Raw genomic sequence first — 24,133 nt, 5'->3', positions numbered from 1 at the left:
GTGATAGCAGCATCAATACACTTCATAAAAAAGGTGTATCAAAATCACCTGTTCCAATTCCACACCAGCTTTATGTTATAGATTATTTACCATTATGGTCCTTGGCCAGACCCTGGGATACGGGGAAACATCCAGTTAGAGAGTAGTACCATTTAGTTTAGGGAACAATACACTTTTGTTTAAAGTTTCAGAGTCAAGACACTTACTAAGTGAATAAAAGCCACAAGATTTCACAGGCTTTGAATAAAACTTCTGATCTTTTTACAGAAGATCAGAAGTTCAAGTTTACCCCAATTTAGAATACACTGAAGCTTCACATTGTGAGCACAATCCTAGATCTTCAGCCATACCAAACAGATCACCACTGGTCTAAAGGGGTAGATTTGTCCCAACAGCCCACAGGATGTGGTCAAACCTCGGCAGCCTTCTTGGATCATCAGGGCTTCTCATGTCCATTTCACTCAAAAATCTACTGCTCTTGCTTGGATTCGAGACCTCTGACCCCTGGTTTTGTCCCTTATTTTGGGTGACATTTTAGGACCTCTCCCTGTCCTCCTCCCATGTCCAACTCCCTGAGAAACCAACATGATGATGGTGCTCTGTCTCAGAATATCTGACCAACCTTTTTGCATTATTGTGTTTTTCTTCTGCGCAAGGCCGATCCCTGGCCTGAACAGCAGGAAAGAAATTCAACTGCACGTGTGCAGCCTTTACCTGGCCAGCGCATGTGCAGGAGACCAGAGTTCCTGATCAACAAGCTAGAGATATGTAGATGAGTTTCTTAACAAAGCAGAAAGACAAGGTTCTATAACAACTTTTATTGCATGGGATTGTTTTACTAAAAAAATCTGAAATCATGGTTCTTTGGAATTATGTTTCTTTACAAGTTTCATTAAGAAATCCCTGCAAATTGTATTAAGATTTATGGGACATTTGGAGTGATTCAATGCTAAGATAGCATCTTTATTTCAAGACCAAAACTTGATATATCCTCTTTTCATTTTTCAATATTTTATATCAGACCAGAAAGTCATTGATGGACACATTTGGTGCTTTGAAAAATCACTCGTCTTATTGTGTACAAGGAATATTTAATACCCAGAATTTAAAATCGGAACAAAAAGGAAATTACCTTAAGATTAATTGCACAGTTATTGCACTGTAGCAACTGAAAGTAGGTAATGAGGTGCTTCTAGCCACTTATGAAATTTTAAGACTATATGTTTTCAAACTAAAATTATTACTCATTGTTACTGCAAAGCAAAGGGCAGAACCTAACTAATGGATATTTATTCAATAATTTCACTACTGAGAATCAGACCAATCCACTGTATTCAGTACTAACCAAAGAAATAACTTGCATGTTCTACAAGCTCATCAACAGAAAATCCAGAATAATGAGGTTTAATAAAAATTCACACAACAATTTATGATCTGCAATGCACTGCAAAAAAAGAGTGATGGATTTAATAGTGATTTTCAAAAGGGAATTGGGTTGGTATTAGTGAAAGAATGGACAGGACTATTGGAAAAGGGCAAGAGGGAGTGGGACTAATTGGTAAACTCAGTACAAGCACAATCGGCTAAACGCACTCCTGTGATGTATCATTTTCTGATTTCTATTTTGAAGTTATTTCATGCATTAATAATTTAAAGAACTACAGAATCAGGTAGCAAAGGAATCAAAACAGCGAAGTTAAATCTCTAAAGTATTGCAGATTGATCTCAGGAAAGGGAGAGACCAAAGAAAGAAAATGATGAATAAGTTCAATTTATAAATAATCCAATAGTTTCAATAGGCAAAATGTAAGTTTTCTGGACTATATCCTGCTGTCAAAATTTATTTACAGCATCAAAGTAACACAATCTGATTTAGCATTCAAATTTTTCCTCTTGTAAAGCGTGCATCAATATTGCTTTACACTGCAAGTGCGCAAGAAAACAGGCACAAATTGCCCTTGAGTGACAACTGGAATCACTGGTCCTGCCCAAGGCTGACTGAGGATTATGTGAATAGCACGTTTATAGTGGTGGTCATACTGCAGCTAACTAATACACAGGCAGAAACAGAAAGGGAGACCACAAGAGTACCCAAGACAAACAGGTAGGTAGTGCAAGAATCCTCCTAGGCTCTCATACTCTAAAACATTTTCCATTTTGGGTACTGGTGAGTGAGATAGTTCCTCAGAGGACTGCAACAAGAGCAAGGTCATGGCACCATGGGTGGCTCAGCAGCACAGGAGTGGAGGGGAAAGATTGGCAGTGCTATATTGGGAAGGGATTTCATTGTTAGGGGAGCAAGCAGGTGTCACTGTGGACATGGTTCCAGGATGTCGCCTCTCTGGTGTCAGGGTCAAGGACATTACAGAGTGGCTGTAGGAAATTTCTTGGGGGAAGATGAACAGCCAAAGGCCAATGACAGTTAGGAAAAAGGGATGAGGTCCTGAAAGCAGCTTTTATTGAGTTTGGGGTGGAATTTAACATAAGAACATAAGAACATAAGAAATAGGAGCAGGAGTAGGCCATCTGGCCCTTCGAGCCTGCCCCGCCATTCAATAAGATCATGGCTGATCTGTCGTGGCTCAGTTCCACTTTCCCGCCCTCTCCCCATAACCCTTAATCCCCTCTCTTATCAAAAACCCATCAACCCGCTTCTTAAAAATATTTAGCGAGGCAGCCTCCACCACTTCAACGGGCAGAGAATTCCAGAGATTCACCACCCTTTGAGTGAAGAAGTTCCTCCTCAACTCCGTTCTGAACCGCCCCCCCTTTATCTTGAGGCTGTGCCCCCTAGTCCTACTGTCTTTTTTGAGCGGGAAGAGTCTTTCCACCTCTATCCTATCCATCCCATTCATCATCTTATACGTCTCAATGAGATCTCCCCTCATTCTTCTAAACTCTAACGAGTACAAGCCTAGTTTATTCAGCCTCTCCTCATAGCTCAACCCCCTCAACTCCGGTATCAGCCTAGTAAACCTCCTCTGCACTCCCTCCAGGGCCAAAATATCCTTGCGCAGGTGCGGCGCCCAAAACTGCACACAGTACTCCAGCTGCGGCCTCACCAATGCCCTATACAGCTGCAGCAAGACCTCCCTACTTTTATATTCAATCCCCCTCGCTATGAAGGCCAGCATCCCATTCGCCTTCCTGACCACCTGCTGCACCTGCAGGCTGGGTTTTTGCGACTCATGCACAAGGACCCCGAGGTCCCTCTGCACCGTCGCCTGCTGCAGTTTTTCGCCCCGTAAGTAATAGTCCTTCCTACCATTCTTCCTACCAAAGTGGACCACCTCACACTTGCCAACATTCGCCAATTCTTCTCTCATCCTACCATACTCCCCTCTATTCAAACAAAGGACGCGTGTCCGGGAACCCACTTTCTCCTCCTCCATCTGCAACAGAAACTCCACCATACAATGATCACTCTCTCCAAGAGGATCCTTCACCTCAAGGTCCCTAATTCTACCCGCCTCATTACATAGCACCAGATCCAAGATAGCTCGCTCCCTCGTCGGCTCCAACACACACTGTTCCAGGAAACTATCCCGGCAGCATTCCAAGAACTCCTCCTCGAGCCCACCTCGTCCAACATGGGTCGACCAATCAATATGCAGATTGAAATCCCCCATAACTACTGCCGTCCCATTCCTGCACGCCGCACTTATTTGCGCGTTAACAGCCCGCCCCACCTCCAGATCATTATTCGGGGGCCTATAGACGACACCCACCAGCGTCTTCCTCCCTTTGCTGCTCCTAATCTCCACCCACAACGATTCCACTTTCTGCTCTTTGGCTCCGATATCATCCCTTGCTACCACCTTGATGCTGTCCTTAATCAGCAGAGCTACGCCACCCCCTCTTTCCTCCTGCCTATCCTTCCTAAACACTTGATAGCCCTGTACATTCATCTCCCAGTCCCTGTCACCTTGCAGCCACGTCTCTGTAATGGCCACCAGATCGTATCCATTTGTGTCGATCTGCGCCACCAGCTCATCCACTTTATTCCGAATGCTTCGTGCATTCAGATAAAGCGCTTTCATCCCAGCCTTCTTCTGGACCCTATTTGCCGTAACGCCACCACTTGGGACATCCTCAGCCTCCTCCCTTACCTGTACCCTATCCTTAACTGTAGACCTCCTAACATCACCTACCCTCGCACCCTCCCCCCCCCTAATTAGTTTAAAGCCCTGTCTACAGTCCTCTTTACTCGATTCGCCAGCACTCTGGTCCCAGCACGATTCAGACCAACCCCATCCCGCCCGAACAAGTCTCACCTACCCCAATACTGGTGCCAATGCCCCATAAATTCGATCCCATTCCTCCCACACCAATCTCTGAGCCACCCATTCACTTCCTTTATCCTGTCAACCCTACACCCGTCTGCACTCGGTTCAGGCAGTAGCCCAGAGAAGACCACCTTGTCGGTTCTACTTTTTAATTCCATTCCCAGCTTCTCATACTCCCTCCCCAGATCCTCAGTCCGCACTTTGCCTACGTCGCTGGCACCCACATGTACCACCACAACTGGGTTCTCACCCTCCCACTCCAGATTCCTCTGCAGCCCAGCTGCGACATCCTGTACCCGAGCACCAGGCAGACAACACACCCTTCTGTGCACTTTGTCATTGTGACAAAGGACAGTGTCAATACCCTTCACCCCACTATCTCCAATCACTACTACGTTCCTTTTCCCCTTCTCTTTGCCTATGTCCTGCTGCATCACTGTACCGTGTGCAGTTTGCTCACCAACCTCACCTGCCTCGTCCTCTTCCAGACTGGAAGCAAGAACCTCAAACCTGTTATGCAGATTAAGAGGCTGAGGCCTCCGCTCCTCACCCCCCTTCCTCCTCCCAGCAGCCCCCTTTTGTTCCTGACCCTTAGATTTAGACAGTCTAGGGGGGGTGGATGTCACTTGCACCCCATTGACAATGACACCCTCTCTCCCCCTGATGAGCCTCAGTGTCTGTAGCTCAGAGGCCAGCTCATCCACCTTGAGCTGGAGCTCCTCCAGCAACCTGCACTTACTGCAGACATGGCCACTGGGAAGGACCCTGGGGTCCACCAGTTCCCACATCATACAGGAACCGCACATCACATGCCCCTCCATTATTCAATATAATTTGTTTTGGGAAAAAAATTTTTCCTTGTTTTTTGCTGTAGTAGTTTTGAAAAAAAAAAATTTTTTTTTTTCCTTGTTCTTTCAACCTGGCCTTTTTACCTTCCAGCCCTTTTTGATATTAAGCCCTAATAGCTCACTCTGCTTCCCTCTCACTCCGCTGCCCGCTCCGACGCTGCCCGCTATCTACACCAGGCCTCCTTTTAAACTTGGCGCTGATTTAAAGCTGATGGGCCACAACTGCCTGATAATCACTCCCTCACAATTCTTAAAGCAGTAAATACAATAAGTAAATGCTTTAAACAGTTCTACAAAGAACAAAGTGCTTTAAACTTATTTTAAACAGGTTTTTAACAGGTAAAGTCTTAGCTTTCTCTCTGATGCTCCTTCCTCGTCTGCTCCAGCAAACAATGTAAGGCTTCACCGTGTGGACACTTTGATAATTAGAAGCAGGACCTCATAATTACTCATAGTGCCATGTGCTAGCAAGCATAAGAATAGGAAGATTGAGCAGTTCAATGTGTGCCTGTGGAAATGGAGTAGGAGGAAGGTCTTTAGATTTCTGAAGCATTGGGATCTGAATGGATTACACCTCATGGGACTGTGATCACAGGGAGATTTGCTAGTGCTGATGGGGGACTTTAAAACTAGATTGGCAGTGAAAGTGAAGAAATATTAACTAATAAAGAGAATATATCAGAAAACAGTATCAGGATAAACAGAATACTTGGAGAGTTTGACAGAATTAGAATACACAATAGTAAGTCATTGAATGGAATCAGAGTGGGGGGCAGGGGGAGCCAAAAATCAAGGTTAATGTGCATATATGTAAATGCACAGAGAACGTGGTTAATAAGATTGGTAAACTGCAGGCACAGGTTGACACATTGAATTGCGATATTATTGTTATAATAGGGGCCTAGTTCAAACGGCAGGACTGGGCATAAAATATTCCTGTGTACAGGCTATTTAGGGGAGACGTGAAAGGAAGACAAGTGTGGAATGGCAGTATTGCTTAAAGATGGCACTACGGGCACACATGAGAAAGCAGACCGAGAGGGGTCAAGCTCAGAATCTTTCTAGCTAATGGTAAGGAATGAAAAAGTATAACAACATTTGGCAGTGTAATATATACCCAACTGACTCGTGGAACAAATTTACAAATAAATTACAGAGGTATAAGAATTAGAGTGTGATTATAATGCAGGACTTCAATTATCCAAATATAATTGGGGTAGGGATCAGGACAAGGGACACAGGTTCTTGAGCTGTGTTCAAGATAATCTTTTGCAGTAGTAAAACAAGAGGACAGGCTTGGTCCTGGGAATAAGTGGATCAAATATCAGAGGAAGAGTCTTCACTATATATCCCAGAAATAGCTGTAAATCAGGAAACGGAAGGGAGCGGGGAAAGAACTCAAAAAATTCGACCTCCAGGAAGATGTATTGAGAAAATTGTTAGGGGTATAGGCTAACAAATCTCCAGGTCTGGATGAGCTTCATCCTAGGGTCTTGAAGGAAGTAGCCAGTGAGATAGTAAATGCATGGGTTTTCATTTTCCTAAACTCCCTACATTTAGGGAGGGAGTTAGATTGGAAGATAGCAAATGTAACTCCTTTCTGCAAAAAGGAGAGACAAAGTAGGAAACTGCAGCCCAGTTAGTCTGACATCTGTCACAAGACAAACTGTTAGAAGCACAGTCAGGAAAAATTCAAGGCAGAGTCAACATGGTTTTCCAAAAGGGAAATTATGTTTAAGCAACTTATTGAAGTCCTCTGAAGTAGCACTATAGCATTGCACTGTGATTATTTAGATTTTGAGAAGGCACATCAAATGTTATAATGGAAATAAAAGCTCATGGATGTGGCGGGTAGCATATTGGCATAGGTTGAAGGTCACCTTGCTAGCAGGAAACAGTCAGCGATGGCCTAGTGGTATTATCACAAGGCTATTAATCCAGAAACTGAGCTAATGTTCTGGGGATCTGGATTCAAATCCTGCCACAGCAGGTGGTGGAATTTGAATTCAATAAAAAATATCTGGAACTAAGAATCTACTGATGATCATGAAACCATTGTCGATAGTCAGAAAAATCCATCTGATTCACAAACGTCCTTTTGGGAAGGAAATTTGCCGTCCTTGTGTGGTCTGGCCTACACGTGACTTCAGAACCACAGCAATGCGGTTGACTCTCAACTGCCCTCGGGCAACTGGGGATGGGCAATAAATGCTGACCAGCGAGTGACGCCCATATGCCACAAATGAATTTTAAAAAGTGGTGTGCTACAGGGGTCAGTGCTGGGGCCTTAACATTTTATAATTTATATAAATTACTTGGAAATAATTGACAAATTTCTGACGACGCAAAGACAGCACAGGTAAATTATGAAGAGGATGCAAGTAGGCTACAAAGGAACATAATTATGAAAGCAAAATACTGTGCATGCTGGAAATCTGAAATAAAAACAGAAAATACGTTAAAAAAACTCAGTAGGTCTGGTAGCATCTGTAGAGAGAGAAACAAGAATTAACGTTTCCATTCCGTATGATTTTTCTTCAGAGTGAAAGGAACATGGACAGGTTAAGCATGTAGACAAAGTTCTGGCAAATGGTATATGATGTGGGTAAATGCGAAAGAGTCCATTTTGGCTGGAAGAATAAAAAGCTATCGAGATGGCAAGAGATTGCCGAATTTGATTATTTTTTTAATGGCAGAGCTGCATACATTCTTGATCAAAGGAGATGGACAGTTATTAGTCTAGAGGTGGTTATCAGTGCAGAGGCCATAGTTACATCAGGCATAATCTTACTGAATGGAAATACAGGCTTTCAAGGGCTGAGTCCCATGCACCTGCTTGTAATGTGGATGTACTTAGAGGACAGCGGCCATTGTATCATATAGTTTAGGTTGACCATGGGAAAAGAACAATCCATAATTAATTGGGAAAAAGCCAACTTCGATGGGATGAGAATGCAGCTAAGTCAAATGAGTTGGAATGAAACGCTGGAGGAAAAGATAGTGGCTAAATTAGTCGTTCAAGGAAAGTACTGTAGGCAATGTCAAGGTATATGCCCTTGAAGGGGACAGGTAGGACAAATTCATCCAGAACACCCTGGATGACAAGAGATAGATGATGAAAAGGAAGAAGCGCGTATATGACATGTCAGATAGAAAATACAATGGAGCATCAGGCTGACTATAGAAGGACCATAGGGGAAATGCAAAAAATTATAAAAGGAGATAACATGAAAATAAAGTGACAACTACTATAAATGGGAGTCCCACGGTCATCTACAAGCATATGTATAACAGAAGGGTGGAAAAAGGGTGGGGCTCAGAGATAAAAAGAGGACTTGCATATAGGGGCTGAGGAAATAGCAGAAGTATTAAAGGAATAAAGGAAAAGGGGAGTTAGAAGGGCAAAAAGGGGGCATGGAAGGATGAAGGAAAATCCAAAGGCATTTTACTCTTATATTAGGAACAAGGGGGTGGTTAGAGGGAAAATAGGTCCTCTTAAGGACAAAGGAGGGGAACCATGCATTCAGTCTGAGGGAATGGGGGAGATCTTGAATACTTTGCGTCAGTATTCACGAAGGAGAGGGGTTTGGTGTCTTGTAATGTCTTGGAGGGAGCTGTAGACCAGCTGACGGAAATATCCATTACGAGGGAGGAAGTGTTAGGGTTTTTAGGTAGCATAAAAACTGATAAAGCTCCGGGGCCTGATGGCATTTATCCCAGGCTGCTTAGGGAGGTGAAAGATGAAATTGCTGGGCCTCTGACGCAAATCTTTGTCTCTTCTTTGGACACAGGTGAGGTCCCAGAGGACTGGAGGATAGCTAATGTGGTACCGCTGTTTAAAAAAGGGCAATAGGGATAACCCTAGTAATTATAGGCCAGTGAGTTTGACATCGACGGTAGGAAAGTGTTGGAAAAAATTCTTAGGGATAGGATGTATAAGCATCTGGAGCGTTGCGATCTGATTAGGGATACACAGCATGGCTTTGTTCAGGGAGGTCTTGCCTTACGAATCTGGTAGAATTTTTTGAGGAGGTGACAAAAACGGTTCACGATGGACGAGCCGTTGATGTCGTCTATATGGATTTCAGTAAGGCGTTTGACAAAGTCCCTCACGGTAGGCTGGTAGAAAAGGTTAAGGCTCATGGGATACAGGGACAGGTATCTAGACGGATTGAAAACTGGCTAGGCAACAGAAGACAGAGTAGTGGTAGAAGGGTCCTTTTCTAGCTGGAGGTCTGTCACCAGTGGTGTGCCACAGGGCTCAGTACTGGGACCTCTTCTCTTCGTAATATATATAAATGACTTGGAAGAGGGCGTATGTGGTGTGATCAGCAAGTTTGCAGATGACACCAAGATGGCAGGATTGGCAGATAGCGAGGAGGATTGTCAGATGACACAGCAGGATATAGATAGGTTGATATATTGGGCAGATAGAATTTAATCCTGATAAATGCGAGGTGATGCATTTTGGAAGGAATAATGCAGGGAGGTGTTACATGATAAAGGGTAGACCAATCAGAGTATAGAAATGCAGCGGGACCTGGGAGTGCAGGTGCACAAGTCTCCAAAGGTGGCAACCCAGGTGGAGAAGGTTGCGAAGAAAGCTTACGGAATGCTAGCCTTTATAGGAAGGGGTACAGAGTATAAGAGTGGCATCTAATGCAGTTGTACAGAACGTTGGTTAGACCGCATTTGGAGTACTGCGTCCAGTTCTGGTCACCTTACTACCGGAAGGACGTGGAGACCCTGGCAAGCGTGCAGAGGAAGTTTACCAGGATGCTGCCTGGTATGGAAGGACTGGGTTATGAGGAAAGATTGGGTAAACTGAGGCTCTTTTCCTTAGAAAGACAGAGATTAAGGGGGGGGGATCTGATAGAGGTGTACAAAATAATGAAGGGTATAGATAGAGTAAACAGTGGCAGGCTTTTTCCTAGATTGGAGACAAATATCACGAGGGGTCACAAGTTAAGGGTGAGGGGGGAGAAGTATAATTTGGATACTAGAGGGAGGTTTTTCACACAGAGGGTCGTGGGGGTATGGAATGCACTACCAAGTAAGGTGGTGGAGGCAGGCACGCTGGACTTGTTTAAGGTTTACTTAGATAGGCACATGAGTGAAACCGGGATGGAGGGTTATAGGAGACGGTTTTAAACAAGCGACAGAGCTTCAGGACGTTACTGGAAATCTAATGCTACATGTGTTGATGTTTTGTCTCTTTTACTCCGCAGGTGTGTCGGTCTACCTTGTTGTCTAACGAGGGGCATGCACACTGTGGGTCGTGCGTGGGCTGCTCTTGGATGTTGCGAGAGTGGCCTAGTACTTCGCGTTGTGTGTGTGCTTAAAACTGGACCAGCAGATGGGCACCACAACAGCTCAGTGACTATCACTGCTAGCTGTGCAGATACATGGATTTGGGCCGGTGTCTGTGGGAGTTTGCGCATTCTCCCTGTGGTTGCGTGGGTTTCCTCCGGGTGCTCTGGTTTCTTCCCACACCCCAAAGATGTGCTCTTAGGCTGATTTGGTGTAATAAATTGTCCCTAAATTATTCACCCCTGAATCTGGTTTCCAATGGGGGTACCATATGCATACACACAGGTCAAGACAGGTGTAGGAAAATGCTTTGTTAAGATGGCGGCGCGGGCTCGTTGGGCTGAAGGGCCTGTTTCCCGTGCTGTGCTGTTCTCTGTTCTTTAATATTTTGCATCTGCTTTTGCAAAGTAAGAAGATGCTACCCAGACAAAAGGAGAGGCAATTGGTGTATAAGACTTCACAGTGGAGAAGGAAGAGACATTAGAAAGGCTATTTCTACTTAAAATAGATAAGGTACCAGGATCAGGTGAGGTGCATCCAGGAGTACTGAGGGAAGAGAGAGTGCAAATTGCAGATGCACTTGTGATCATTTTCCAAACTTCCTCAGACATAGTCATAGTGCCAGAGGACTAGAGAATTACAGACATAACACTTGTTCAAAAAGAGATGAAAGGATAAAGCTGGCAACTGCTGATCAGTCACTTTGACTTCTGTGGTAGGGAAACCTCTGGAACTACAGTTAGGGACAAAATCAGTTATTTAGACAAGTGCAGGATAATTAAGGAAAGCCATCATGGATTCACTAAGGTAAATTCGTATTCAAATAACTTGGAAGTTTTTTTGAAGGGGTAACAGGGAAGATTGACAAGAGCAACACTGTTGATGTGGTGCATATGGATTTTCAAAAGACACTAGATACCATGTCACTTGTCAGCAAAATTCTAGCTAATGCAATAAAAAGAAAATAAGCACTGGGATAAGAAATTGACTGAATTTGTAGGAAACCAAGTGCACTGTGCTAAATGGTTGCTTCTTAGATGGGAGGAAGGTTTGTAATGGAGTTCCCCAGGGGTCAGTGTTAGGCCCTTTCCCAGATATACATTATTGATCTGCAGCGTTCCGAGCATGGCCTCAAAATTTACAAATGATACAGAAATTGGAAACATTGCCAACTGATGACGATAGAGTCCTAAAAGAACGTAGATATGTTGGTGGATTGGTAGAAAATGACAGATTAGGTTCAATGCAGAGAAGTGTGAGGTGATTCATTTTGGCATGAAGAATATGGAGACACCGTATAAAGAGAGGAACTCTGAAGTGCAGGAACAGAGGGACTGAGTGTATATGTCTATAAGATAATGAGGGGCATAGATAAGGTAGATAGTCAACATATTTTCCCAAAGGTAGGGGAGTCTAAAACTAGAGGGTTAAGTTTAAAGTGAGAGAGGAGGAATACAAAAGGGTCCAAAGGGGCAATTTTTTCTAAACAGAGTGGTGAGCTTCTGGAATGAGCTGCCAGAGGTATTAGTAGGAGCAGGTACAATTTTGCCCCTTTAAAAAGCATTTAGACAGTTAGATGGGTATAGGGGGATAGGGACCAAATGTGGGTAAATGGGAATAGCTTAATGGTAAAAACTGGGCAGCATGGATAGGTTGGGCTGAAGGGCCTGTTTCCATGTTGTAAACCTTTATCTATTTGCCTACATCAATCATTGAAGATGGCAAGATGCATTAAAAAAAACATACAGGACGTTAGTCTTTATCAATAGGATAAAGACTACAAGAGTAAGGAAGTCATATTACACTTGTATAGGGCACTAGTAAAACCTCACTTGGATTACTGTGCTCAGTTTTGGGTGCCATACTTGGAGAAAGATGTGAAGATGTTGGAAAGAATACAAAGGAAATTCTCAAGAATGATTCCAGGGATAAGGGACTGTAGTTATGAGGATAGATTGGAAAGGTTAGGTCTGCTTTTCTTGGGCAAGAAAAAGGCCAAGGGGTGACTTGATAGAGGTATTCAAGACCCCGTGGGATATGGACATGGCAAATAGTGAGAAACAGTGCCCACTCAAGAGAACACCAAGAAACAAAGTCACAGGTGCAAAATATTTGGCAAGGGATGCGTGGATAACGTTTTCAAAAACATTTTCACCCAGGGGTGGTTGGAGGCTGGAATGAGAGGTCGATGGAGGCAGGTTCGATCGAGGTGTTTGAAAGGGAATTGGATTGCTACCTGAAAATAAGGAACGTGGCAAGTTATGGAGGATAAGACAAAGAAGTGGGGCTAGGAAGAATACTCTTTCAGAGAGCCGGTGAAAACTTGATAGGCCAAATAGCCCCCGGAACTGTAAAGATTCTGAAAGAGTTGGAGTTGGTAGCTTAGAAATGTAATTTGGAGTGTGGATTGAAAACAATGTGGAAAGTGTTCCCAATACTTAATTGCTTGGCAATTTCTGTTCATACTTCTTCACTGAAAGGGTGGTGAGTCTCTGGAATTCTCTGCCCATTGAAGTGGTGGAAGCTACCTCACTGAATATATTTAAGTCACGGGTAGATAGGTTTCTGATAATCAAGGGAATTGAGGGTTATGGGGAGAAAAAGCGGGAAAGTGGAACTGATCCACTTCAGATCAGCCATGATCTTGTTGAATGGTGGGGCAGGCTCGAAGGGCTAGATGGCCTTCTCCTGTTCCTATTTCTTATGTTCTTAGAAACCATACATATTAGAAGTGCAAAGGGCGTTATAGTCAGGCAAACACTGTTGAAACAGTGCTGCTCTCACACACCGATAAATAAAGCAGATGGCAATTTCAAAGGCAGCTGAAATTTAAATCTATGCCTGCTGCTGCCATATTAAATGTCAGTTCAACAAGCACATTAAGATTGCCAACCCCAGCTCTCCCAGATAATGAGGACACAATTGTAAGTGATAGGCAGGCAAACAGACAGATCTCAATTTTATCCTCATTCTAATTTTCTACAAGCAACATAACAGCAAAGCAAGTGGAATGGAGATTGTTTTGTAATTGGTTAACAATTACACATTTATATAAAGCCAACATGCAAAACTTGCAAATTTTATAAGCATGAATTTTAAACTTTTGTTTTAAAACAATGCATAACATTGAGCACAAATTGAACCCATAAATTCCATACTTACAAGAACACAGCCATTATAGAACCAGTGCAAAGGGGCCCTTTAAAATCTTCACTACAAACAAGTTCGTAGTACAACACCCAATCTCAACAAGGCATGGTAATCTGGCCGGTAAAGGGCAACAAGGTAGTATGTACAATGTAGAAGGTGACCCAATAAGTAAACAAAGTAATTAAATCCATGAGATGAAAGGTTCCACATATTATTAAAATATTCTACGCATTCTACAAGGAACCTAGAAAGGAGCTTATTCATATTGTTGAGGATCAATACCTAAAGAAATGGTCCCTGTAAATTACCATCTAATAAAGTGTATCGCATAAAGTCTTACTGAAACAAGTAAATTTACAATCTGCAAATATTGCCTTTTTCCTGAAAACAGGCAATATATGGAATTTCGTGAAGCATGTGGCTCATTGTGCTGGAAATCCTCTGAAGCCAGAAGGAATTAAATGGAAACTTAACAGTATTACACACCACTGTACCCATGAATACTGCCAGCTATTAACAAATCCTGCAGAACACGATTACTACATTACAAAAACACAATATTTATCACAATCAATACACAAGAGGAAATGTTCAACTCAAATCCTGTCATTTGCATTTTGAAAGATTTGTGGACTAGTTCAGATCTGTTATGAAAAATCAGATTTTAAAATCCATCTCCCAACAGTCTCAAATGCCAAAATAGGAACTCAAGGGTAAACCTTTTCTCCCACAGCTGTAAATGCCAAGTACCATATCTGTTAATTGTTCCACTAATGCTTGAATTTATTTACGTACAAGATTCCCAATGCTTTCATTTCACTGGCATGTCTTTTTGATTCTTTTAAATACTAAACTTCATCACATCAATTACTGCTGGTATATTGTGCATTTGGCTTTAAACTTATGAATTTCAGTTTGCATCTTACCTTCACCAGTAGTCATATTCAACGGCAATCTGCACACACACAACTGCTCAGTGTTTGTTCTCGAATCAGAGAATTCAGTCTCAACAGGGTAAAATTCAACCAACACCCCCCTTCACCACTCAGACTAGATATACCACCTGCCAATCAACTGCAAAGCCAAAGCCTCCAGCTCCCTCTCCCTGCCTTCAGATTAAGGGAGTAAGGGCTAATATTCCCCAGTGAAAATTCCTTCCTGCACATTAACCTGGCTCCCTAGATTTCTTTCAATCTTTTATTTGATGATTTAGAATAGTAATAAAACTTGGCTGTCCCAGATCTTGTATTTACTGTTTAAAAGCTCCTACTAATCATCCACACTAAAAAATGTGTTGCTTGTCCCCATCATGGAATAGCAATAATAATCAAATCACATCATTTTTCATACCAACTCAAAAGTAGTCTAGCCTCTCACCCATGTGTATCCAAATTCAATTCCCTAGTTTCATTTACTTTGATTGGCAGATATGTTTGCTTCCTAGCATGTTGCCAAGAGTGACTGCATACAAGCACAATAGACTTAACATAATTGTACATCACCAGAGAGGAAATGTTTGACTAAAGATATCAGCTGATCCTTAATTACACTTACATGCTGGAAAAAGAATCTCCCTCTTAGGGGTGCAAAGAAAGCCTGCAATTAACAGAAAGCAGAGGCTCAAAAATGTAATTCTATATCCCCTCAGTCAAATTTAAAATCATAATCTACAGTTTAAGAGTTACTGATCACAAAGCATGAAATTAGATGAGATGAGATGCAGAATCGTTATGGAAAAGGGAAACTTAGCCTCTAAGCTGAGCTGTTCAAGAGTACTTGAACAGAGAGTATGACAGTCACCAAACAACTAGAACATTTCTAAATGTGAACATGTCAAATTTGTGTTTTCCAATAGCCACAGAAAACCATTCAACATCTGGAGAGGATTTGAAACAGTAAACGGACATCAAGTTGAATGTCTTTACTCTTAGAAGCATTGTAGCATTTTCTACATTTTTGGAGAGCTAACATTGTTGTCCTCCTAAGCTGTGCATTCATTATCAGAATAATGTAGTGACTTTATTGGAAATAAATAGGAATAATTTTATTCCTAACATGTATAATTCTGCTATCTGTATCACTTCTTGCAGGAGCTATATATATTTTATATCCTGTTAAAATTCTAAACAAAACCTCAATGTCAACTAACAATTCCCAGCTCAGATAGCTGATTTTGTATTTGTCATTATGAATTCCTAGGTCCACATTTAACATTTCTATGCAGACTGATGATGCATTTTATTTACATAAAGACATCACCCTATAATTGTGCAATTTACTAACTAGGTGACATTTACCCAGCATATCATTTCAAAATTTCTTTCTGGAATTTAAATATCTTTAATATTCAAAATGAGGGTTTAAACAAAAGTTAATTTAAAAACTCATCCATTATTTAGTGTACTTGGATCAATTCAGCCAAACAAAAAGCCTAGACTTGGATTTAATATCTTTGACTAGATCTGATATCTGATAGGTATATCTGGGTTACAACATCTGAGCAGTACAGTGCATTAATTACTCTGGATGCAATCAGTAACAATCAAGAGTATTGAACACATTTTTTTTGCAGCTTTTAGCAATATCTGCCAGTTGGTTGGCACAATTATTTAAAAAACAGCTAAAGGGCAAATTTCAAAGGCTTTCCTGTTGATTGAACATACTGAAATTTTAAGGAGGCTGGACATATAGTAATGGAAGAGTGCAAAAGCAGGCGAGATTGAGCACAGGAGACTATTTGATGGTTTTGTTAATTGAATTTTGAAAGCAAACAGACTGAGGTAACAGGAGGTTGAAAGATAATGGGTGAGGGAGAAAGGAGAGATATAGATGGAGATTGAGGGGATCTTTCACTCTGGCCAGAATGTCTTGGAAGGAGCAAGTACTACCTTCACATCAATACCATCATCTTCCTTTCCACTTTCCTTTCTGCATTCCAAAGGGATTGTTCCCTCAGCAACACCCTAGTTTATTCTTTCATCATCCACTCCTTTCCATTGGATCTTTCCTACGCAATTGTTGGAAATGCAACATGTGCAATATTACCTCAGCCCTTCCCACCATCCAGAGTCTGAAACATTCTTCCCAGGTCAAATAGTGACTTTCAAATTTGGTATATTGCATTTGCTGCAGTCTCCTCAATATTGAGGAGAACAAATGCAGATCTGATGATTCATTTGCTGAACACCATGCTCAGTCAAAAAAACGTGACCCTGAGTTTCTGGCCATTTGCCACTTGAATTGGACTTCAACGCGGATAAATGTGTAGTCGTCCATTTTGGCAGAACCAACGGGATGAACGAGTACACTATCAAGGGCAGAAGTCTGAGTAGTGTTGAGGAGCAGAAGGATCTTGGGGTCCGGGTCCACAGGACTCTTAAATCGGCCTCGCAGGTGGAGGAGGTGGTCAAGAAGGCGTATGGTGTACTGGCCTTCATTAATCGAGGGATTGAGTTTAGGAGTCGGGAGGTAATGCTGGAACTTTATAAGACCCTTGTCAGGCCTCATTTAGAGTATTGTGCGCAGTTCTGGTCGCCTCACTATAGGAAAGATGTAGAAGCTATTGAAAGGGTACAGAGGAGATTTACAAGGATGTTGCCTGGACTGGGAGGCATGCCTTATGAAGTTAGGTTGAGGGAGCTGGGACTCTTTTCCCTGGAGAGACGAAGGTTGAGAGGCGACCTGATAGAAGTTTACAAAATGTTGAGAGGAATAGATAGGGTGGACTCTCAGAGGCTATTTCCCCGGGTTGAAATGGTCGCTACGAGAGGACACAGATTTAAGGTGCGGGGAGGGAGGTTCAGAAGTGATGTTAGGGGTAAGTTTTTCACTCAGAGGGTGGTGAGTGAATGGAATCGGCTGCCGTCAGTGGTGGTGGAGGCGAACTCGCTGGGGTCTTTTAAAAGACTTCTGGATGAGTATATGGGGTTTAATGAGATTGAGGGTTATAGATAGGTCTGTAGGTTGGTAAGTGATGATGTGATCGGCGCAACTTGTGGGCCGAAGGGCCTGTTTGTGCTGTAGTGTTCTATGTTCTATGTTCTATGAATTGTCTGCCCCACTCTAACCTCTGATATGCTAATGAAACCCAATGGAACCTTGAGGAATGGCACATAGACATAGAAACTAGAAGTAGGAGTACGCCATTCGGCTCTTCCAGCCTGCTCTGCCATTCATTTTGATCATGGCTGATCACTGAATCACGGAGGAGGACGTGAATAATTTGCCGGGTGTTAGCGATGGAAAGGTGGTAGGACTGGAGGGTCTTAATGACATTACTGTTACTAGAGAGGTGGTGCGCGACAGACTGGAGGGGCTGATTGTGGACAAGTCCCCAGGACCGGATGGAATGCATCCGAGGGTTCTGAAAGAAATGGCGGAGGTTATAGTGGATGCCTTGGTGGTTATTTTCCAGACGTCGCTGGATTCCGGGGAAGTGCCGGAAGATTGGAAAACGGCTAATGTTACGCCGTTGTTTAAGAAGGGTGCCAGGCAAAAGGCGGGGAATTATAGGCCGGTTAGTTTAACGTCTGTGGTAGGTAAAATGTTAGAATCCGTCATTAAGGAGGAAATTGCGAGGCAACTTGAAGGGAATTGCTTGATAGGGCAGACGCAACACGGTTTCATTAAAGGGAAGTCGTGTCTGACAAATTTACTGGAGTTCTATGAGGATGTGTCTAGGGCAGTGGATAGAGGAGAGCCGGTGGATGTGGTCTTTCTGGATTTTCAGAAGGCGTTTGACAAGGTACCTCACAAGAGGTTATTGCAGAAGGTCAGGGGACATGGAGTTGGGGGTAGGGTGTTAGCGTGGATAGAGGATTGGTTGTCAAATAGGAGGCAGAGAGTGGGGGTCAATGGGTGCTATTCGGATTGGCGGTTGGTGACTAGTGGGGTGCCCCAGGGGTCGGTGCTGGGGCCTCAGCTATTTACCATTTATATAGATGATCTGGAGGAGGGAACCGAGTGCAGGGTGTCGAAATTTGCTGATGACACCAAGATTGGGGGAAAGGCAAATTGTGCGGAGGGTGTGGAGAGTCTGCAGAAGGATCTAGATAGGCTGGGCGAATGGGCCAGGAAATGGCAAATGGAATTTAATGTTGGCAAGTGTGAGGTGGTCCACTTTGGTAGGAAGAATGGTAGGAAGGACTATTACTTACGTGGCGAAAAACTGCAGCAGGCGACGGTGCAGAGGGACCTCGGGGTCCTTGTGCATGAGTCGCAAAAACCCAGCTTGCAGGTGCAGCAGGTGGTCAGGAAGGCGAATGGGATGCTGGCCTTCATAGCGAGGGGGATTGAATATAAAAGTAGGGAGGTCTTGCTGCAGCTGTACAGGGCATTGGTGAGGCCGCAGCTGGAGTACTGTGTGCAGTTTTGGGCGCCGCACCTGCGCAAGGATATTTTGGCCCTGGAGGGAGTGCAGAGGAGGTTTACTAGGCTGATACCGGAGTTGGGGGGATTGAGCTATGAGGAGAGGCTGAATAAACTAGGCTTGTACTCGTTAGAGTTTAGAAGAATGAGGGGAGATCTCATTGAGACGTATATGATGATGAATGGGATGGATAGGATAGAGGTGGAGAGACTCTTCCCGCTCAAAAAAGACACTAGGACTAGGGGGCACAGCCTCAAGATAAAGGGGAGGCGGTTTAGAACGGAGTTGAGGAGGAACTTCTTCACTCAAAGGGTGGTGAATCTCTGGAATTCTCTGCCCGTTGAAGTGGTGGAGGCTGCCTTGCTAAATATTTTTAAGAAGCGGGTTGATGGGTTCTTGATAAGAGAGGGGATTAAGGGTTATGGGGAGAGGGCGGGAAAGTGGAACTGAGCCACAACAGATCAGCCATGATCTTATTGAATGGCGGGGCAGGCTCGAAGGGCTAGATGGCCTACTCCTGCTCCTATTTCTTATGTTCTTATGTTCTTATGAATACAATATCCTACTCTCCCCCTTACCCCATTTGGAACTTGCCCGTGTGTGAGCATCTGCATGGCAGATGCAGTAGAACGTGGATAAATGTGAAGTTATCCACTTTGGTAGCAATAATAGAATGACAGATTATTACTTGAATGGGCATAAACTGCTACAGGTGGATACTCAACGAGGCCTTGGAGTCCTCGTGCATCAGTCGCTGAAAATAAGCACGCAGATACACCAGACAGTAAAGAAGGCAAATGGTATGTTGGTCTTCATAGCAAGAGGATTTGAGTATAGGGTTAGGGATGTTTTGCCGCAATTGTATAGGGAGTTGGTGAGGCCATATCTGAGTATTGTGCAGTTTTGGTGTCCTTATCTGAGAAATGATGTCCTTGCTATAGGGGGATTACAGTGAAGATTTACCAGGCTGATTCCTGGGAAGACAGGTCTGTCATATATGAGGAGAGACTAAATTGGTTTGAATTATATCCACTGGGGTTTAAAGACTGGGAGGGGAGCTCCTAGAAACTTACAAAATTCTAACAGAGTTGAACAAGATGGATTCAGAAAGAATGTTCCTAATGGTAAGGAATCCAGAACTAGGGGTCATAGTTTGATGATAAGAGATAAACCTTTTAGAACTGAGGTAAGATGAAATTTCTTCACCCTGAGGAGGATGGTGAATGTGTAGATTTCACTACCACAGAATGTAGTTGAGGCCAAAACATTGTGTGATTTCAAGAAGAAATTAGATGTAGTTCTTGGCGCTAAGGGATCAAGAGATATTTGGTGGTTGGGGGGGGGGGCAGGGAAGAATCCGTACATTGAATCTGATGATCAGCCATGATCAAAATGAATGGTGGAGTAGGCGCGAAGAGCCAAATGGCCTTCTCTTGCTTCTAGTTTCTATGGTTTCCAGGGAAATAGCCACAGGAGATTCTTGCACTGCTTGCCTTGCTCCCTTGCTCTACCTGATGGTCACCCATTCCTTTCCTGTCTGTGGATCTGAGCTTGCAGTGTGACCACCTCTCTACAAGCGCTTCCCATGATATTTCCACCTTGTGGTACTCCACAGAATCCCTAGCCGCTGCTCCAGCTCCAATATTTTGGGTTTCCAGGAGCTGCTGCTGGAGACACTTCCTGCACATATGCTGGTCCTGGGCATTGGAAACATTCCCGGCCTCCCACATGGAGCACAAAGAGCAGACCACAGCTTGGAGCTCTACTGTCATGTCTTACTTCTTTAAAATTAAACTTTTGAAAGATGTTTTGTTTCAGATTATATTCAGTTCTCTAGGGTCCTTCTTTCCTGCTTCTTGTTTCTACGAAATATAATCAAAATTATAGCAAATTATAAACCACAACAATCACCTCTGAGTTTAAGTGACAAAATTATTAAATACTTACTTAACCTTTCTACATACCAAATCAGCTCTTTCCCTCGTGTCCTCTACAACTGTAAGCAGTGCAAGGCTACACCTTGCTTGTCCTCCTTACAATGAATTTTTTTTGACACTGGTTCTTGTCCTACCCACTTTAGTCAGGATGACTATGACAACTTCTCCCAGAATGCTCCTTGGTGCAATCTCTGTACTGATGTTCTTCTCCTGTTTGTCCCTGGAGGGGTCCTTCCTCCACTCACTATACAGTCCGGATGACTGAAGCAACTTCTTCCAGAATGCTCCTCAGTGAAGTCTCTCTGCCATCTTTGCTGGCTTCTCTATTTTCAATTAGGCACCTTATATATAGCTTTTCAATTTCAGATCCTGCAAGTTCTGCTGTTACCATTCACAGCTATGACAGATCTGTCGTTTTTCTCTTTCTTTATGCTATTACCATCATCTCTCCAGCGTGGCTTGGTGTCAAATTTTGTTTAACATTCCTGACAAACACTTCAGGAGGTTTATTACTTTAAAGTGCAAGTTGTTGGCAACGACTAATGCCATGCCCTTCTGCTGCTTGTAGAGGCAGCATAGTGGCTAACACTGCTGCCTCAACGCCAGGGACCCAATTTCGATTCCTGGCTTAGGTCACTACCTGTGTGGAGTTTGCATGTTCTCCCCATGTCTGTGTCGGTTTCTTCCGGTGCTCCAGTTTCCTCCCACCGTCTGAAAGATGTGCTGTGGATTGGCTATGCTAAATTCTCTGTGTAGCCGAACAGGTGCTGGAGAACGGCGCAATATTTTCACAGCAACTTCATTGCAGTGTTAATGTAAGCCTACTTGTGACACTAATAAATAAACTATGGGTCTCAGAAAAATTATTTTTCTTACTGATTGTGTACAAAAATACAGCATCATCCAAATCCCATAAACAAATTTGCAAAACTGTCTCTTCATTCAGAAGACTCATTTTTACACTTACTAGTAAGAACACTGCTGTGATATAACAGCAGAAGGTCCTAAGATCAAGTGATAAAAGCATAAGTTCATACGTTTACAATATGAGGTCCTACAAGCCGTGCAAGAAAATATAAAATAGCAAATGTGTAACAGTATTACATTCACCTGTAATCATTCAGATCAAAGCCAGATATGGTAGTCATTATTTTTAAAAATCAAACAGTAATAAATATTCTTCTTGTATAACATCTTTCTTTCCACCCTGCCTCTTAATTTTTAAACAGTTGACTGTATGCATTTTTCTAAATAAAGTATTAACTATTTTTCCAAAAATATAAAATTTGATTCACTCATGATCCATCTAATCAAGCATTCGAAGATCGAATACTGTTAAAACACAAGCCTGAAACTTTTGAATTCAGAATTGCTTGCTTCCATTGCTGAAAACAAAATTAGATCATTGCAAAGGAAAAAATATAATCAAATCAGTCATCTGTAAGCTCATCATGATTCCTTAATATCCCCAATTTCAAACAGCTAGGAAATGCGTCCGGGCAAAGAGATCTATGTTCTGGGTGCCTATGTTCATGAATTCCAGAACATGAAGATGCAGCATGCAATAAAGGCAAATGGGATGTTGGCATTTATTACAAAGGGGCTGGAGTATAAAAGTAGAGAGTGTTGTTGCAGTTGTAGAGGGCATTGGAGAGACCACATCTGGAGTATTGTGCCCAGTTTTGGTCTTCTAATTTCAGGAAGGATGTGGTGACATTTGGAGGCTGTCAAGCAGAGGTTCACAAGGTTGGTTCTGGGGATGATGTATGAAGAGAGGTTAAATAGTTTTGAGCTTATACTTGCTGGAGTTTAGAAGAATGAGAGGAGATCTGATCTAGGTATATAATATTTTGAAAGGAATGGATAAAGTAAACATAAACCAAATGTTTCCTCTTACGGGGCAACCTAAAACAAGAGGTCACAGGTACAAGTTGAGAGGCATAGATTTAACACTGAGATGAGGAGGAATTACTTCTTGCAGAGGGTGGTGAATTTTTGGAACACACTGCCCTATAGTGTAGGGGAGTCTGAATCATTAAGTGATTTCAAGGAGACGATGGACATATTTCTAATTTCTAAAAAATGGAATAACAGGTGGGGAGGTGGATTTGAGTCTAGGAAGAGATTAGCCATGATCTGATTGAATGGTGGAGCAAGCTCAAACGGTTGAATTTGCTTACTTCTGATCCTAATCTGATCCATTACTTCTGTGTCCTATGTTTCTTTGTAAAATAAGAGCCCAGATTACTCACCAGCTGTGGAAGGCTGAATCATATTTCCTGATTTTTGAACTTCATCAAATTTTGCAAAAATTACATTCAACCTGTTTAAAGAAAACAAATAATGCATTATGAACATGTGAATCAGGACATACATGTTCAAAATCTGTAAGTGATCATTTTACACAGTGAAACGGCACTTTGGAACATATCAACAAGATCCTTGAATTCAACAAGAGTGCCACAAGAACACTGTCAAGCATGCTTTACTTTGATAAGTAGATACTAAATTTCAAAATTTTAGTAGTTAAATATTATCATTCACATGAAATAAAAATGTAGATGTGGAAAGAAAACCAACAAAAATGTTACAACTAGACTGTCAATTTGTGTCCAACCATCTTTGTTAAATAATGATATTCATACCAAAGATTCAAATAATATTGAGTTCCCTTCATGGTACTCAAAGGCATGAAGTTCTTTCTCCCCCCACTGACATTTTTGAATTTTTGGAACAAGCAGTTAGTCTCTTGAATTTAATTGCTATTAATTTATTTTGCACTTTTTTTTTTAAACATCTTATCCCTCAACCTATAGGAACAGCAGTAATCAGTCCTTCAAGCCTGCTCTACCGTTCAATATGATGGCTAATCATCCAATTCAGTAATCTATTCCTGCTTTTCCCCCATATTCTTTGATCCCTTTAGCCCTAGCTATAATGAACTCCTTCTTGAAAACAAATGTTTTGGCCTCAAATACTTTCTATGGTAGATAATTCCTTCAGGCTCTGGGTGAAGACATTTCCTCATCTCAGTCCTAAATGATCTACCCCCTATCTGGTCTGCCCTTGGTCAGGTAGGGATCAACCTTCAGACATATTCCAGCAACATCATACCATTACTTGGAGTATTAGAAGTGGGGTTGCATATAAACAGCCAAGAAACAAGAGCACAGCTCCTGGTGGCAAAAGGTCTAGTTTAGTAGGGCATGTCTGGCTCTGGAAAATTCAGTTGAA

General features: G+C 42.5%; 1 protein-coding gene across 16 annotated transcripts in view; it reads right to left on the bottom strand.

Annotated features, from left to right (window-relative positions):
• Positions 1 to 24,133, bottom strand: part of clasp1a (cytoplasmic linker associated protein 1a) — a 258,110-nt gene that overhangs the window by 137,433 nt on the left and 96,544 nt on the right. For all 16 annotated transcript variants that reach the window (XM_080199457.1, XM_080199456.1, XM_080199458.1 and 13 more), the window contains exon 8: positions 23,152 to 23,222. In XM_080199457.1, the coding sequence (XP_080055583.1) occupies positions 23,152 to 23,222 (71 nt within the window). The remainder of the gene's footprint in view (positions 1 to 23,151; positions 23,223 to 24,133) is intronic.

This window comes from Carcharhinus amblyrhynchos, chromosome 11, assembly GCF_965287045.1.
Source record: "Carcharhinus amblyrhynchos chromosome 11, sCarAmb.v2.hapA, whole genome shotgun sequence".
NCBI lineage: Eukaryota > Metazoa > Chordata > Chondrichthyes > Carcharhiniformes > Carcharhinidae > Carcharhinus > Carcharhinus amblyrhynchos.
The sequence above is the reverse complement of the archived record's forward strand: the minus strand, read 5'-3'. Positions and strand labels throughout refer to the sequence as shown.